Genomic DNA, 13351 nt, shown 5'->3' with positions numbered 1-13351 from the left:
CCTAAATATTTCTCTGAATTCAAATAAACTGAATGTCGTACCCGTGTTTGGTTTTATATGATGGGTAGTTACCATCAGCTGGTTATCAGACAGGATTTTTTTAAAAGATCCATGTTTCAGGGCTTCACTGGTGGCGCAGTGGTTGAGAGTCCGCCTGTCGATGCAGGGGACACGGGTTCGTGCCCCGGTACAGAAAGATCCCACATGCCGCGGAGTGGCTAGGCCCGTGAGCCATGGCTGCTGAGCCTGTGCGTCTGGAGCCTGTGCTCTGCAACGGGAGAGGCCACAACAGTCACAGGCCCACGTACAGAAGGAAAAAAAAAAAAAGATCCATATTTTATGTCTCCTCCTTAATGAATCCATGTTTGGATCCTAATGAACAGCACTTATGTTTTATAATGTCTTGTGACCATGTGGGGAGAAATATGTTCTAGAATTGACCAGATTCAGTGCCTACAGCTTCTTCGTTTTAAAAAGTTGTGATAATCGAAGTCTGGTTTTCTGGAATTTTTTTTCCTTCTGCATAATGCCTTCAAAATGGCCAATTCTGTCACTGTTGTAAAAAGTTTAGGGTAATCCTCTCTGAAATCACTTGAAAGTGAGCCATTCTGCACCTTCCAGAGGATGATACCAGATTTTTGGCCTGAGATACAAGAAGGATGGAGTTGAATTTAATTGAATGGAAACATTGTGGAAGGAAAGACTTTTTAGGGGACTGTCAGTTATTGAACATGTTATGTTTTAATGTCCAGAGTATATCCAAGTGGATGGGTAGTTTGACAGGTCATTGGATAATGAAGTTTGGAAATCAGGGAAAGTATCTAGCTTAGGAATAATCAGTATATAGTTGGCTATTAAAGGCAGAAGACTGTGTGAAATAAAGAAGGGAGTGGATACACAGAGAAAAAGTTCTGAAATTGAGATCTGGGTGCACTCCAGCATTTACAAATGAGTGGTGGGGGATGGAAGATATTAAGGAAGATCCATCACGAGACTGAAAACAGGTGGAAAACCAGAAGAGTGTGACATCCTGTAAGCCGAGTGAGAAGTGTTTCAAGGAGTTCTTTTCCTTAATTAACCCTCTGGGCTCTCAGACTTCAAATAGTCAGTCTGATGGTTGTGAGATCCCAAGAATTTCATTTTACAGGAATTTCTGTTTCTCCCCCACAAAATTCCAAACTAAATCTCAGACTAACTCCACATGATGGTTTGTTCTGCTGCCCTGACATGGCCAGGGCTGTGGTAGAATCGGGGATCAGAAGACCTTGTTTCTCATGCTAACTTCATCTTTTACTACCACTGTGACCCTGGACAAATTGGTTTACCTCCTTGGAAAATGGTCATAGCTATGCCTCCCTGCCCTATCCACAGGCTAATGCAGTGGTCCAAGGAGCTAATAAATGGGCAAAGTACTCTATAGGTTTTGAAGTATGTACTTCGGAAGCCATTACTGTGATGGAGGTTCAGAGGAATGATGTTTCCTGCTCTGAAGGCTTGGGAAAGCCAAGCCTCTTGGTTGGAAGATGCTGAGGGAACCACGGGACATGCTTCTGGCTGATGTGTCCTTCCAAAAGTTATTTCTCAATACGATATTTATTCTTTTCAAAAAAATATATATATATATATTTGTGTGTGTGTGTGTGGTACGCGGGCCTCTCACTGTTGTGGCCTCTCCCGTTGCAGAGCACAGGCTCCGGATGCGCAGGCTCAGCGGCCATGGCTCACAGGCCCAGCCGCTCCGCGGCATGTGGGATCTTCCTGTACCGGGGCACGAACCCGTGTCCCCTGCATCGGCAGGCGGACTCTCAACCACTGCGCCACCAGGGAAGCCCCTAGAAATATTTTTTAAAATACTCTTTAAAAATATTCTTTTAAAAATAATACTAATCCCCCAGAATTTTATAATTAATGTGACTCCTTGTATTTCAAAGAGATTCTTCACTATGGTAAGCCATGAAATATGATAAATTTATATAATGCTTTCCCAAACTAAAACCATATGTCTTCATGTCTAAACACATTATAGTCCTGTCACTGCTTTTAAGCCCTTTAATGTAGTATGAAAAAAAAGAAAAAAAAAAAAAAGAAAGAAAGAGACTAAACTTATCAGTGACATTTTTAATGCAAGGTGTTTCATTTTTATTTTTCAATTTTGTTTTTTTCCAGTTTCCAACAAAAATAAATAAAAATGAATAATATCCTGTAAAGTATCTATATTCTCCTTCAATATCTTAAGGTACACTATTATCAAAGCTGATATTGAACACAAACAAATTGATACAATTCAGTACTCTGATAAAATTCATTGTCAAATAAGTTACTTTAAACTGCATGTGATACAACTTTATGTTCCATGGCATCTTTCATATAAACTCTATAACAAAATGGCTCTTCAAAGTGCAATTACAGAGTGCAAAAAGAGCAGAGAGAAATTCACTATCTTACATTTAACCACATCCAGTTTGAATAACAGGTATGTTTTAGATAAAATTATTCTTCAGTCAAAACATTAAAATGTACTCCAGCAGCACTGCATATACCAGTTGTTACTCCCCCTTTTCCCATACGATGAGTAGAAAAAAATCAGAAAGTATTGGGCAGCAAATTAAACACATTTTTTCCAAAAGTCTACTGACAGACTATTGCAGCAAAAATGGCAAAATGGATCAGACATAAGTTTTTAAAAACTGTATTACTAAATTCAACAGAAATTAGAAGCTAGTATCATGTATTTGCTACATAAAAATTGATTTGATACCTCACAGCAGTTGAATTTAGCTAATTCTCTTCTTAAGGACTCAAAAATAAAAATCTGTCCTACCAGTGCACCATTTCTCCCCTTGCATTGACTTTGGCAGAGAGATAAGAGCAAAAGAATGTCCAAAACAATAGCAGCATTTGACTGTATTTTAAATATTTAATATATTACACAAATCTTAATTATGAGGTTATATCTTTAGTACCAATATTAGAACTTTACCTCTTTGGTTATAGAGTATGTCTACTGGGTTACTTTGTGGCCTTGGTGGGAAGCCACAAACTATGGATTTATGCATTGGATTTGCATTTATTCTCTATACGGAGGGTATAGATAGCCCTTTCTAGAAATATATACAGTGAGAAATCTGTAAAATAAGGAAGATAGACTAAATATGAGCCAAAATGTTTCCATTGTTTGCAGGAAACATGAGTTGCTAGCAATCTTTTTTTTTTTTTTAGAAATCATTTTTTTATGTTTGTTCAGCATCAACCTCATTAAATCAATATTTTTTTTTACTAATTTTCTCCCATAAAAGCAATCTGTGTCATACCTTTTTTATTATTTAATACGCATTTATAAATAAAAATTTAACTTTTACAGGGGTTAGTTTTTAAATAAAGATTAAAAAACACCCCAAACTATTATCTACAATTAGTTATGTAATATGAATTGAGATGCTTAAGATAAACCAATATGACTCCATTTTGTAACAAAATAAATGGATTGCAGCTGATTTCTTGGTTAGTCAATAAATTTTCTTTGAAGCAATCAAGGTCACTCAAAATATGCAGACCTCCTTTACATACAGTAGATATCAATAAGTATGTGTAGGATTTAAAATGTATTTTTACACAGCACATTTGACTTCAGCTGTATCAGTGGGAAACAGAAATATCCTTTTAGATCTCTTTAGATCACATATAGACTTATTGTCTTATATCACACTTTAAAATAATAATTAGTCCATCAAATTTTGGACTATGATTTAATCTTAGAATTCTTCAGCCAAGTCCCTACGGAAATAAATAATCTTGAAAAGAAGCACAAATTTTGGCTTCACGTGTGGATTTCTGTAATTGCCTCATGAGCAGTTACCTAGCATAAATGTCATACTAAAAAAAGAACATTGTGAAGCTATAAATTATCTACTATTTACATAAAATATGGTATAAAATTAAGTTCTCAATTCATTTTCTTAAGGAGAATCTGTTAGATGGATGACTAATAACGTAGGAGTTGTGGTTGGGAATAGGGAATCATGCACCTTCTCTCCAGGCAGACAAACAGCGAGTTATAGCTAAGGATGTGTGTGGAGGGAGCAGAGCCCTCCAGGTTTTAGTTTGTTTCAAATATGTAGTGTTTACCACGTGACCTATATTTGCTTCTCCCCAATTTCCACAGCATTACCGTTTTGACACATGGCACAGTGGTGCCAACTCATACATCAGACTATGATATAGTCAAACCAACTATCATTGATTCGAGGAGTAGAAATATATACTTATTAAATTGATTTGACCATATATTTAGGCTTACAGAAACCTGTCACTTGCCGACACTTCCTGAACAATGAACTGGGCATTGCTCACTCCTATGCATTGTACAGCAGGCAAAAAAGCTTTCAATAAAGCACTTAGCCCAGGAAATGATTTCTTACAAAAATATCCATTTTCTTTCTACAGTAAATATTTTGTGTACATTAGCAAACAGTCTGTCAAAAAAAAACAAAAATAAAAACTCTTCTTAGTATATTAAAATACATCATTGTTGACTTAACACATGACCCCACATAAATATTATTAATAAAATAGGAATATTAACATAACCAGGTATGCAGTTCATCCCTGCCCATAAGCTTAATGGCGCCATTCAGACTTGTGGCAATGCTGGATCCCCTGAGGTCACTCTTTCATATTCCTTCTTTGGTTCTTTACTTTTTCGATATCTGTACCTAGAAATATTCAGAAATTAAACCATTAACACTGAAGTTAACAGTTATAGGATCAAAGTATGTTAACAAAAGAAACAAATATATGGACGCTAAAGGTACATTAGCATAGTGTTTCCAAAATGACAGAGGTGAATAGGTTTAGGTTGGATGCTAGAGAAGAAGGAGGGAGGAAGGGGTAGTTTCTCTGAACAAATAATTTTGGGAGGAAATGGTGAAATGCTGTTAAAGGACTTCTCAAAGGCTTTCACGTGATCATGAAAATTGTAAAATTCCAGGAGAGCATGTGACCATGTTTAATCCTAGTCTGTTTTATCCTTTTCTTTTCCTCTGCCTTTCTTCCTTCCTTCCTTCTTTTCTTTTCTTTCTTCCTTCCTTCCTTCCTTCCTTTCTTTCTTTCTTTCTTTCCTTCTTTCTTTCTTTCATTCTACCCATCACATTGATATAATGCTATCACCAATAATAATGAAAAGAAATCGGGCACTTATTAAGTGACTGACAATGTTCTAAATGCTATATATCCATTATTTATTTTATCCTCACACTTACCATTATCATCCTCATTTTACAGATGAAGAAAATGAAGTACAAATGGGTTATATAACCTGGTCAAGTTCTCCCAGCTAGGATTCATAAATCTATCGTGATTCAGAATCTTCATTCACTCATTCATTAAAGCTATCTTCCTAATATTTTGAGTTCATTTTCTACCCATTTTGAAGATGAAGCATGTAGCCTTAAGGAAACTGCCTAATGTTTTTGCTTAGTGGAAGAATATGATTAGAAAACCTTTGTTTAGCCTTGATTTAGCTACTTGTCAACTAGATGAGCCAGGACATGTCAATTTACTTCTCTGGATCTTACTTTCCCATCTTTATAAAAGAAAGGATTGTAGTCAAAGACCTTTCAGGTGCATTTCAGTTTTAATAATATTCAGTTATGTGATCAAAAACAATTAAAAAGGCATCATAATTTGGTGAATACTTAGGCTCAAGCGTGGACCAAATAAATTTAATCTTATAAAAGTAACACTTTTGGAGCTTCAAAAGTAGGAGTGCATTACTGTCAGCAAAAATAAAATGAAATTCACTCAAATCTACACTGAAAAATCTGCACCACTTCCAAAATAAGAAGGGTTTCATGGAGGCATTTTAATAAGGACCCTATACCCTGGTCCTAAGCCTAAAAAATGGCCAATCTGATATACTGTCAGTAGTTTGGTGCCCACTCTATATTTTCTCAGTTATTAGCATATATCAGTACAGCATAGTACATGAAGATGGAGAGCTGAAGATGGAACTTTGGGGGACTGACATGAACCAGTTTTTAAAAGTCAGCTCTTATAATTATCTGGATACTCGTTTCTACTAGTCCAGATGTTCCACTGCTAAAACTTCTTTATAAATATCATTAGTGCAGAGTCTATCTTATCCCACTAAATAATACTTTGCCATATTTTTACCCAGTTTGTAAGTGTGGATTGTATAAAGGTAATTGACAAAAGCGGAGTGTTAAAAACAAAAACGAAAACACTGGCTTACCATCTGCAGAAATAGTATACAGAGCCAGCAACTACGACGAGGAACAAGATAACAAGAATCACAGTCAAAGCCACATATTCTTTGCTCAGAGGCTTTTGGACGGTTAAAAAGAAGTGCTCACATCGGACACCAGTGTAACCCACTTCACACCTAAAGGACAATGCAAGAGAAAGGTCAGTTATTTAAGAAAGAAATCACGGTTCTGAATTAGTTTTGTAAGAGCTAATCTTACAATGTAATGCAAGATACTGACAAGGTTCGCCAAAAGTTGTAAAGATGAATTCAAAGACTGACCTTAAAGCTGGCCCAACTTGGATAAAAGAGGCCCACATTGCTCTCAAGCTCAACTGCTGTATTAGAATGATAGTCTGGTTCAACTGCCAGGGTGGCTGACAATGGTGGTTTGTAAGTCTGAAGTGCTTTTTGTCTAAGTCAGTGGAATCGATTCTTATAACAATGGCTGACATATAAGTCCAGATTCAAGGCTAAGCTACTACTGCGGTAAGTATGAGAGGAAGGCACGTGAAGCCCTGCCCGTTCTGCAGCCCTGAAGCCTCCGTACAATTTGATAACTGCTGTTTGTTCTACTATTTGTTCCCTAACTTTAAAAAAACTCACTCAATAAAGTTTCTAATAGTACATATAAACTGCATGCAAATAGTACATATAAACGGCAGCCCATGGAAACAATAGAGTAATTATTACAAAAATAAAAAAGAGAATGCGGGTTTTTAAAAAACTGTTTTTGTTTGCTTGTATTTGGCATATTACCTGCAGTGATTTTCACTCATGTCTACCAGGTAGATGCACTGTCCATGAAAACAGTAGCCGTTCATGTCAGAGCTACACTTTGATATTGACACTTGAGCCACACGTGGATTATCTTCTGTCTGAACTGTGAAAGAAATAGAAAGTGGAATATAGTCTGTTGCTTTCTTTGAAGAATCAATCACCCTTTCATAATAGTAACTACTGAGCTACTGGAACAAAGCAGGTCAGGTATTTTCAGGACAAAAAGTCACTCTAGTTGTCACGCTCCCTAGACCAATAAACAAACACTGAACTCCCAAAGGAAAATGGCCAACAGGCTAAACAAAACAAAACAAAATAAAACCTGGGGGTAAAATTCTCAAACGACAATGTTTAAGATAGAAAAGGTGGGCTTCCCTCGTGGCGCAGTGGTTGAGAGTTTGCCTGCCGATGTAGGGGACATGGGTTTGTGCCCCGGTCCGGGGAGATCCCACGTGCCGCGGAGCGGCTGGGCCTGTGAGCCATGGCCGCTGAGCCTGCGCGTCCGGAGCCTGTGCTCTGCAACGGCAGAGGCCACAATAGTGAGGCCCGCGTACAGCAAAAAAAAAAAAAAAAAAAAAAAAGAAAAGGTAAGCTGAAGACACACACACACAATCATGATCCTTCACAGTTATTCACTTATCCTAACAAAGTGTGTATAATTTTTTCAAATCTCAAAATAATTCTGACATTCATTACTCCCAAAGCAATTGCAAACTGAATCCATTAATTAATTTAAGAGAGCTTAAATCTATAGTGGGTTTTAAGCCATCAAGTCTTGTTTTGGTGTGCATTCCCAAACTTTCGGGTTCGGGAAATCAATCACAGTCTCTAACGATGAGACCTGGACATGAACTAGACAAACCTTGAGTTATAAATGCCTCGGTTACACAAATACAACAATGAAAATAGTAGTCTCTTTAGAATAGTGTTGCAACCTACACATAAAATTCACTTTAGAACGTTTTAATTACTAAAATGTGACGGATCTTTATGAAATAACCAAACAAATCATCTTGATTGTAATACTCTTGTTCAAATAGCCAAAAATAGGGAGTGAAGCACACCAAACCTCTAGAGAGCACAAAGAGGAAGGACAAGAAAGGAGGTGAAGTTGTTGCAGGAAATGCTCTGGTTCCTCAGGAAAAGTCTGGACTTAATAACTCAGAGTGAATATAAAGCAGATCTCTCTCTTTCTCACTCTTTTTCTCTCTCTATTTTTTTTTTTTTTTTTTTTTGGTGCCTAGGTGCTATTACTTTAATTTTATTTTTTAAATTTTATTTCTTTTATTTTTAATTTTTTTTTTTTACTGGAGTATAGTTGCATTACAGTGCTGTGTTAGTTTCTGCTGTACAACGAAATGAATCAGCTATAAAGCAGATCTCTCTTGAACCACATTCAGAGTACTCTGGGCCCCAAAGATAAGACCATGCACCACTTTTTTTTTTTAATATATATTTTTTTAAATTTATTTATGGCTCTGTCTGGTCTTCGTTTCTGTGCGTGGGCTTTCTCTAGTTGTGGCAAGCGGGGGCCACTCTTCATCCCGGTGCGCGGGCCTCTCATTATCGCGGCCTCTCTTGTTGCAGAGCACAGGCTCCAGACACGCAGGCTCAGTAATTGTGGCTCACTGGCCCAGTTGCTCCGCGGCACGTGGGATCTTCCCAGACCAGGGCTCGAACCTGTGTTCCCTGAATTGGCAGGCAGATTCTCAACCACTGCACCACCAGGGAAGCCTGCACCACTTATCTTTGTAACTCTATGCCTAAGCACGGTGTTTAGCATGTATTAAGTACTCCGTAGATTTTTCTGAATGAATGCTGTAACTCAAAATAAAAGACATCATCTGCTCCTTTTACAAAAAATAACAACAAAATATATTGACTGTCTACTGTGTAAAAAGTTTAAATTTTCCTGTTTTGCCTGGGATCCAACTCCTCACAATGGTTTCTCAGCGACGCTCTGAAATGACCAAAGGGAATCTGATTTTCTTTGTTCTCTATCTCTTTAAGATCAAATCTTTATATATATAACTAGGTGCTCAGTCCCTCTGCCTCCAGTTACTCCTTTATATAATTTTTCCAGATCCCTAGTTCACTGGGTTCTTTTGTTAATACAGCAGCTATTTCCCCCTCTTTTTTTTCCACTATCACATATTTATAGTCTTTGAGTTACATTTCTGTTAAGAATGTATAATTCTTTGATGCAACATTGACAAAGCTGGGCTTACCTAAAGCTGTGCAGTTATCTTCAGACTCTCCTGGGATACATGAAGGAATCACAGTTGTACTGAGAACTGCTTGTAGAAGATGGAAACCTATTTATGGAGAAAAATCAAATATATAACTAATGCTTCAAGGAAAGAAACCTTAATCAGATTTCCACATAATTACAGTATTTATAAAGTTCTTTTAATTATTTCAAGAATTTGATCCATTGAAACCATAAAAAAAAAATTCATGGAAACAGCCATATCATTGAAAATAAATGAACCCCCAGCTCTTCTGTCCAAGGGTAAAAGCCCTGGCATTACATTCAGAGTTACAGATTTGACCTACTCTAAACATTTCACAGTAACCTTTTCAAAGACCTGATTTTAAAGATTGATTTCTTAAGAAGCTTAGCCATTGGAAAATTGGGAAATTTCCACAGTTTTACTTCATGATGTGTTCAGAGCAATGCTCCAAGGTAGAAACTATCACAAAGAAGGCTTCAAATAAAACTCAGCTCCTATTTATGGTCACAACTAAACAGGACTCTCAACCTAAGATACATCACTTGTTGATTTAAGTACCTAAGTTACTCTTTGCATTACACATTAAAATCCATTTTAATGAATAAAATGTAATCTAAGTAAAGTCGGAATGTATCTTATCTAATATGGAAAGGAACACACATGCTAGATGAACCACACTGGGCCCAAGAATCCAGTTTCTGTCAGCCCAGTAAGAGTTTAAACAAGGCGTTTCATGGTGTTTCTCCACTGAAAAGATAAATGTTGGGAAACAGGCACCAGAATGATTCAAGCAGTTTTCTGAATTGCATAGTAAGAATTAGAGAATCCTTTTAATTGCACGGATGTTGACTGAAGAGAGTTCTGCTCTTCTTAGGAGTCATGTAGTTGCTCTTCACTCTTCCAGGCTATATGAGTAACCGTTATATAAGAAACATTACTCGTGATGGTGAGAGTAGTAGGTAGCAGTTAACATTTCTTGCCCACGTACTGTATGTGGGCATGGTTCTACCCTCCTTACCTATACTATCTAATTTAATCCACGCACTGACTCTTTGAAGAAGATACTACTGTTCTCCCCATTAGACATATGAGAAAAGTGAGTTAAGTAACTTTCCCAAGAGTACATAGCAATGTTCTTGTTGGGCTGCATTACAGAATCTGGCAACAGGCAATAATACTCGAGTATAATGGACATCACAGGGAACAAACTCAGATAAATGTAACTGAAGCAGAGTATTTAACCCCATAGGGAGGCAACAAAGTACGTGGAAAGGCAATCTGGGAGAAAACTTGAGCTATGTAATTTTGGACAAATTAATTAAATTCTCTGGATCTCCATTTTCCCTAGTTTATGAGTTTTGGGGAGAATTAAATGAAATTATATTTTTCTGAAACATCTAACATACCAGCGACTCATGAATGTTCCATGCCACTCAATATCTAGCCTCTGGTTTTAGCAGTAGTATATGTGGATAGTGCCCTCTACTGGTCTATAACAATGTTATAAATCTCTCTGTACTTTGGTATTTTAAAGGATAATTAATCCATGTAATAGAGAATTTTATTTTATTTTTTCACAATCAGAGGAGTATGTATATGTTAAGCAAATTGCATATGATTTGGGGAAAACTGAAATTAAAAACTAAACTACACATAAGCATTAGAATTTGCAATTTCTTAACGTTTCAAACTTGACACATAACAATCCTGTGAAGTAGTTATTAGCCCCAAACAACCGCAGTGTTAAATTACATGTCTGGTCCAAGACCAATTATCTAGTGACCATAGAAGATAAGAGTTAGGAGTCCATCTTTGGACATCAAGCCTCATAACCTTTCAGTGATTTGAAAATATCTTTTGAAAAGTTTAGAACTATCTCCTCCCCACTCCATAGTTCTCCTACAATATAAATGACGTTTCAATTGCTCTTATTGGGAAACAAAAAGCTTCTTGCTTTCTTTTTTTTTTTTTTTTTTTTTGCGGTACGCGGGCCTCTCACTGTTGTGGCCTCTCCCGTTGCAGAGCACAGGCTCCGGACGCGCAGGCTCAGCGGCCATGGCTCACGGGCCCAGCCGCTTCGCGGCATGTGGGATCTTCCCGGACCGGGGCACGAACCCGTATCCCCCGCATCAGCAGGCGGACTATCAACCACTGAGCCACCAGGGAAGCCCAAAAAGCTTCTTTCTTAAATGACAAAAAAGTGGCTAAAGTTTGGATTCCATTGTCAGTTGAACAGAGATGGAAAAGGATAACTTTGTCCACATAGCTTTCTAGGGTGAATTAGCTAGATTCTCATCCAAGCCAATTTTGTTCTACTTCTCGATATAGTTTTGCCATACACTTTCACTGTTGAAGAATTACCCCCTTTAATTTATACAGTCTGCTCAACACAAAGTGGAGTTCTAGATGTGTGTTTTTATATCCCTGACACTCCTATGCCTCCATACTTCTTCAACTAATGGGAGGAGATATTACCGATTCTCCCACTGCAAAAGGGCCATTGTGCAAATGCACATCTCTCTCTTTGCAAAGGATCATTTCTTCATCCTTTCCAGAAATCAGATACTAGCCTTTCCTGTTCAGAATTGCTTACAAATGCAACCTGCGACTATTATAGAATCCAGCTAATTGCTTTGAGGTGTTGTTTATTAGGCTTTTTTTTTTCTCAAAGATTTTTTGTATTGTTTGTTTTTCCACTGTTGGAAACTTTGTTCCAGTTAGTCACGCCATAAGTGAAATATTTGCCTTTGTGAATTAAAGAATATTCAGGGCAGGGTGTGCCTCCACAAAAACTGGGCTGTCCTAACCTATGACACTCTCTTGGACATAGTCCATCGCTGAGGATGGTTTCTGTGAGACTTGGTACATTAATCCAACATTTGGGTATTTTACAGATGGAATTGTAAATAGTTTTAAATGCTATTCTCAAATGAAAGTGTTTACACTACAGTTCCATCATAGATGCACGTAGTCAATAAACTATCAAAATTGGTTCTAAATCGTGTGTCCAGCTGCAAAGCTCTATTGCCTAAAAGCAGTGGTCCTCAGGTTTTTCTCAACCTCACCTCTGGCCCAGGGCTTTGCAAAATCGGGTAGAGGAGTAAGTGGGAATTATCAAAAGATTGAAAAAGTCCACCCATGGAGAATTTTGATATCCAGCACCCTGTCACCCTTATATATCACTACTCATTACAGTCATACAGGGAAGGAATAGATGCTAACGTCCTATCCATATATTTCCTTAATCTTTCAGTTGTTCATGACTTTAGTGTTATTTGAACATAATGATCTCTCTGTAATTCAAATGCAAATCTTATATTTGAGTTTTCAATCTTGACCATGGGTCCCTGCTAAGAAAATAATTCCCTGTGATATTAAAGATGTTAGACAGGGTCAGTGTGTCAGAAAACAGATCTGGTAGCAAGCTCTACATTGGTAACTAAGATACAGAGGAATTCCGTGCTAAATGATAATCTGTAAACTCAAAACTGGCCATTGGAACTTCTGTTTCAATAATGTTATGAAAACAAAACTCCCTTTGGAGGCCATTATTCCTGTCAAATTTCCAGATGGGTTTCAGTAATGTAAAGCTCACCTGTTCATCTCTCTACCTTCATCTTTCACAGATTTGTTTCCATGAAACCTCAAATGTGCCAGCAGGAAGTGACACCGGTGACTCACAGCACACATATCACCTCTACTCCGTGGGTCAGGGCCGAGCCTACACCTTACACGATACTGGGGACAGCGCTTGGGAGCGGTGGAGTACCATCACCCCAGTGCGGGGAGCACTAAGTAAGAAGTGCTTGCCTGATAGTCAGGAGGAATGCCAGATGTAGAAAGCACCCTTTTTATTGTATATGGTTTCTTTTGTCCTTGCTTCCTTATGGCCACACTGAGGGGCCATCTCGAAGGAGGCTGAGATTTGGTGACTGGCTGACCAAGCCTATTCCTCAATAATCAACTGCAATCCTCGGAGATAAAATGGCTTTCCTGAATAACAATCAAGCAAATAAAAACGACCCGAAATAAAATGAGATAGGTTACAGAATGAAAAGAATGCACCTTATTTTCC

General features: G+C 37.7%; 1 protein-coding gene across 1 annotated transcript in view; it reads right to left on the bottom strand.

The window, feature by feature from the left end:
• Positions 1-2111: 2111 nt before the first annotated feature.
• Positions 2112-13351, bottom strand: part of EREG (epiregulin) — a 28087-nt gene continuing 16847 nt past the window's right edge. The window contains exons 2-5 of the mRNA XM_032633538.1: positions 9271-9357; positions 7022-7145; positions 6251-6400; positions 2112-4712 (exon numbers count right to left, since the gene is read on the bottom strand). Coding sequence (XP_032489429.1) covers positions 4631-4712; positions 6251-6400; positions 7022-7145; positions 9271-9357 — 443 coding nt within the window. The 3' untranslated portion in view covers positions 2112-4630. The remainder of the gene's footprint in view (positions 4713-6250; positions 6401-7021; positions 7146-9270; positions 9358-13351) is intronic.

Source organism: Phocoena sinus, chromosome 5 (assembly GCF_008692025.1).
Source record: "Phocoena sinus isolate mPhoSin1 chromosome 5, mPhoSin1.pri, whole genome shotgun sequence".
Lineage (NCBI taxonomy): Eukaryota > Metazoa > Chordata > Mammalia > Artiodactyla > Phocoenidae > Phocoena > Phocoena sinus.
Note: the sequence above shows the minus strand (reverse complement) of the source record. Positions and strands in the feature narration are given on the sequence as shown.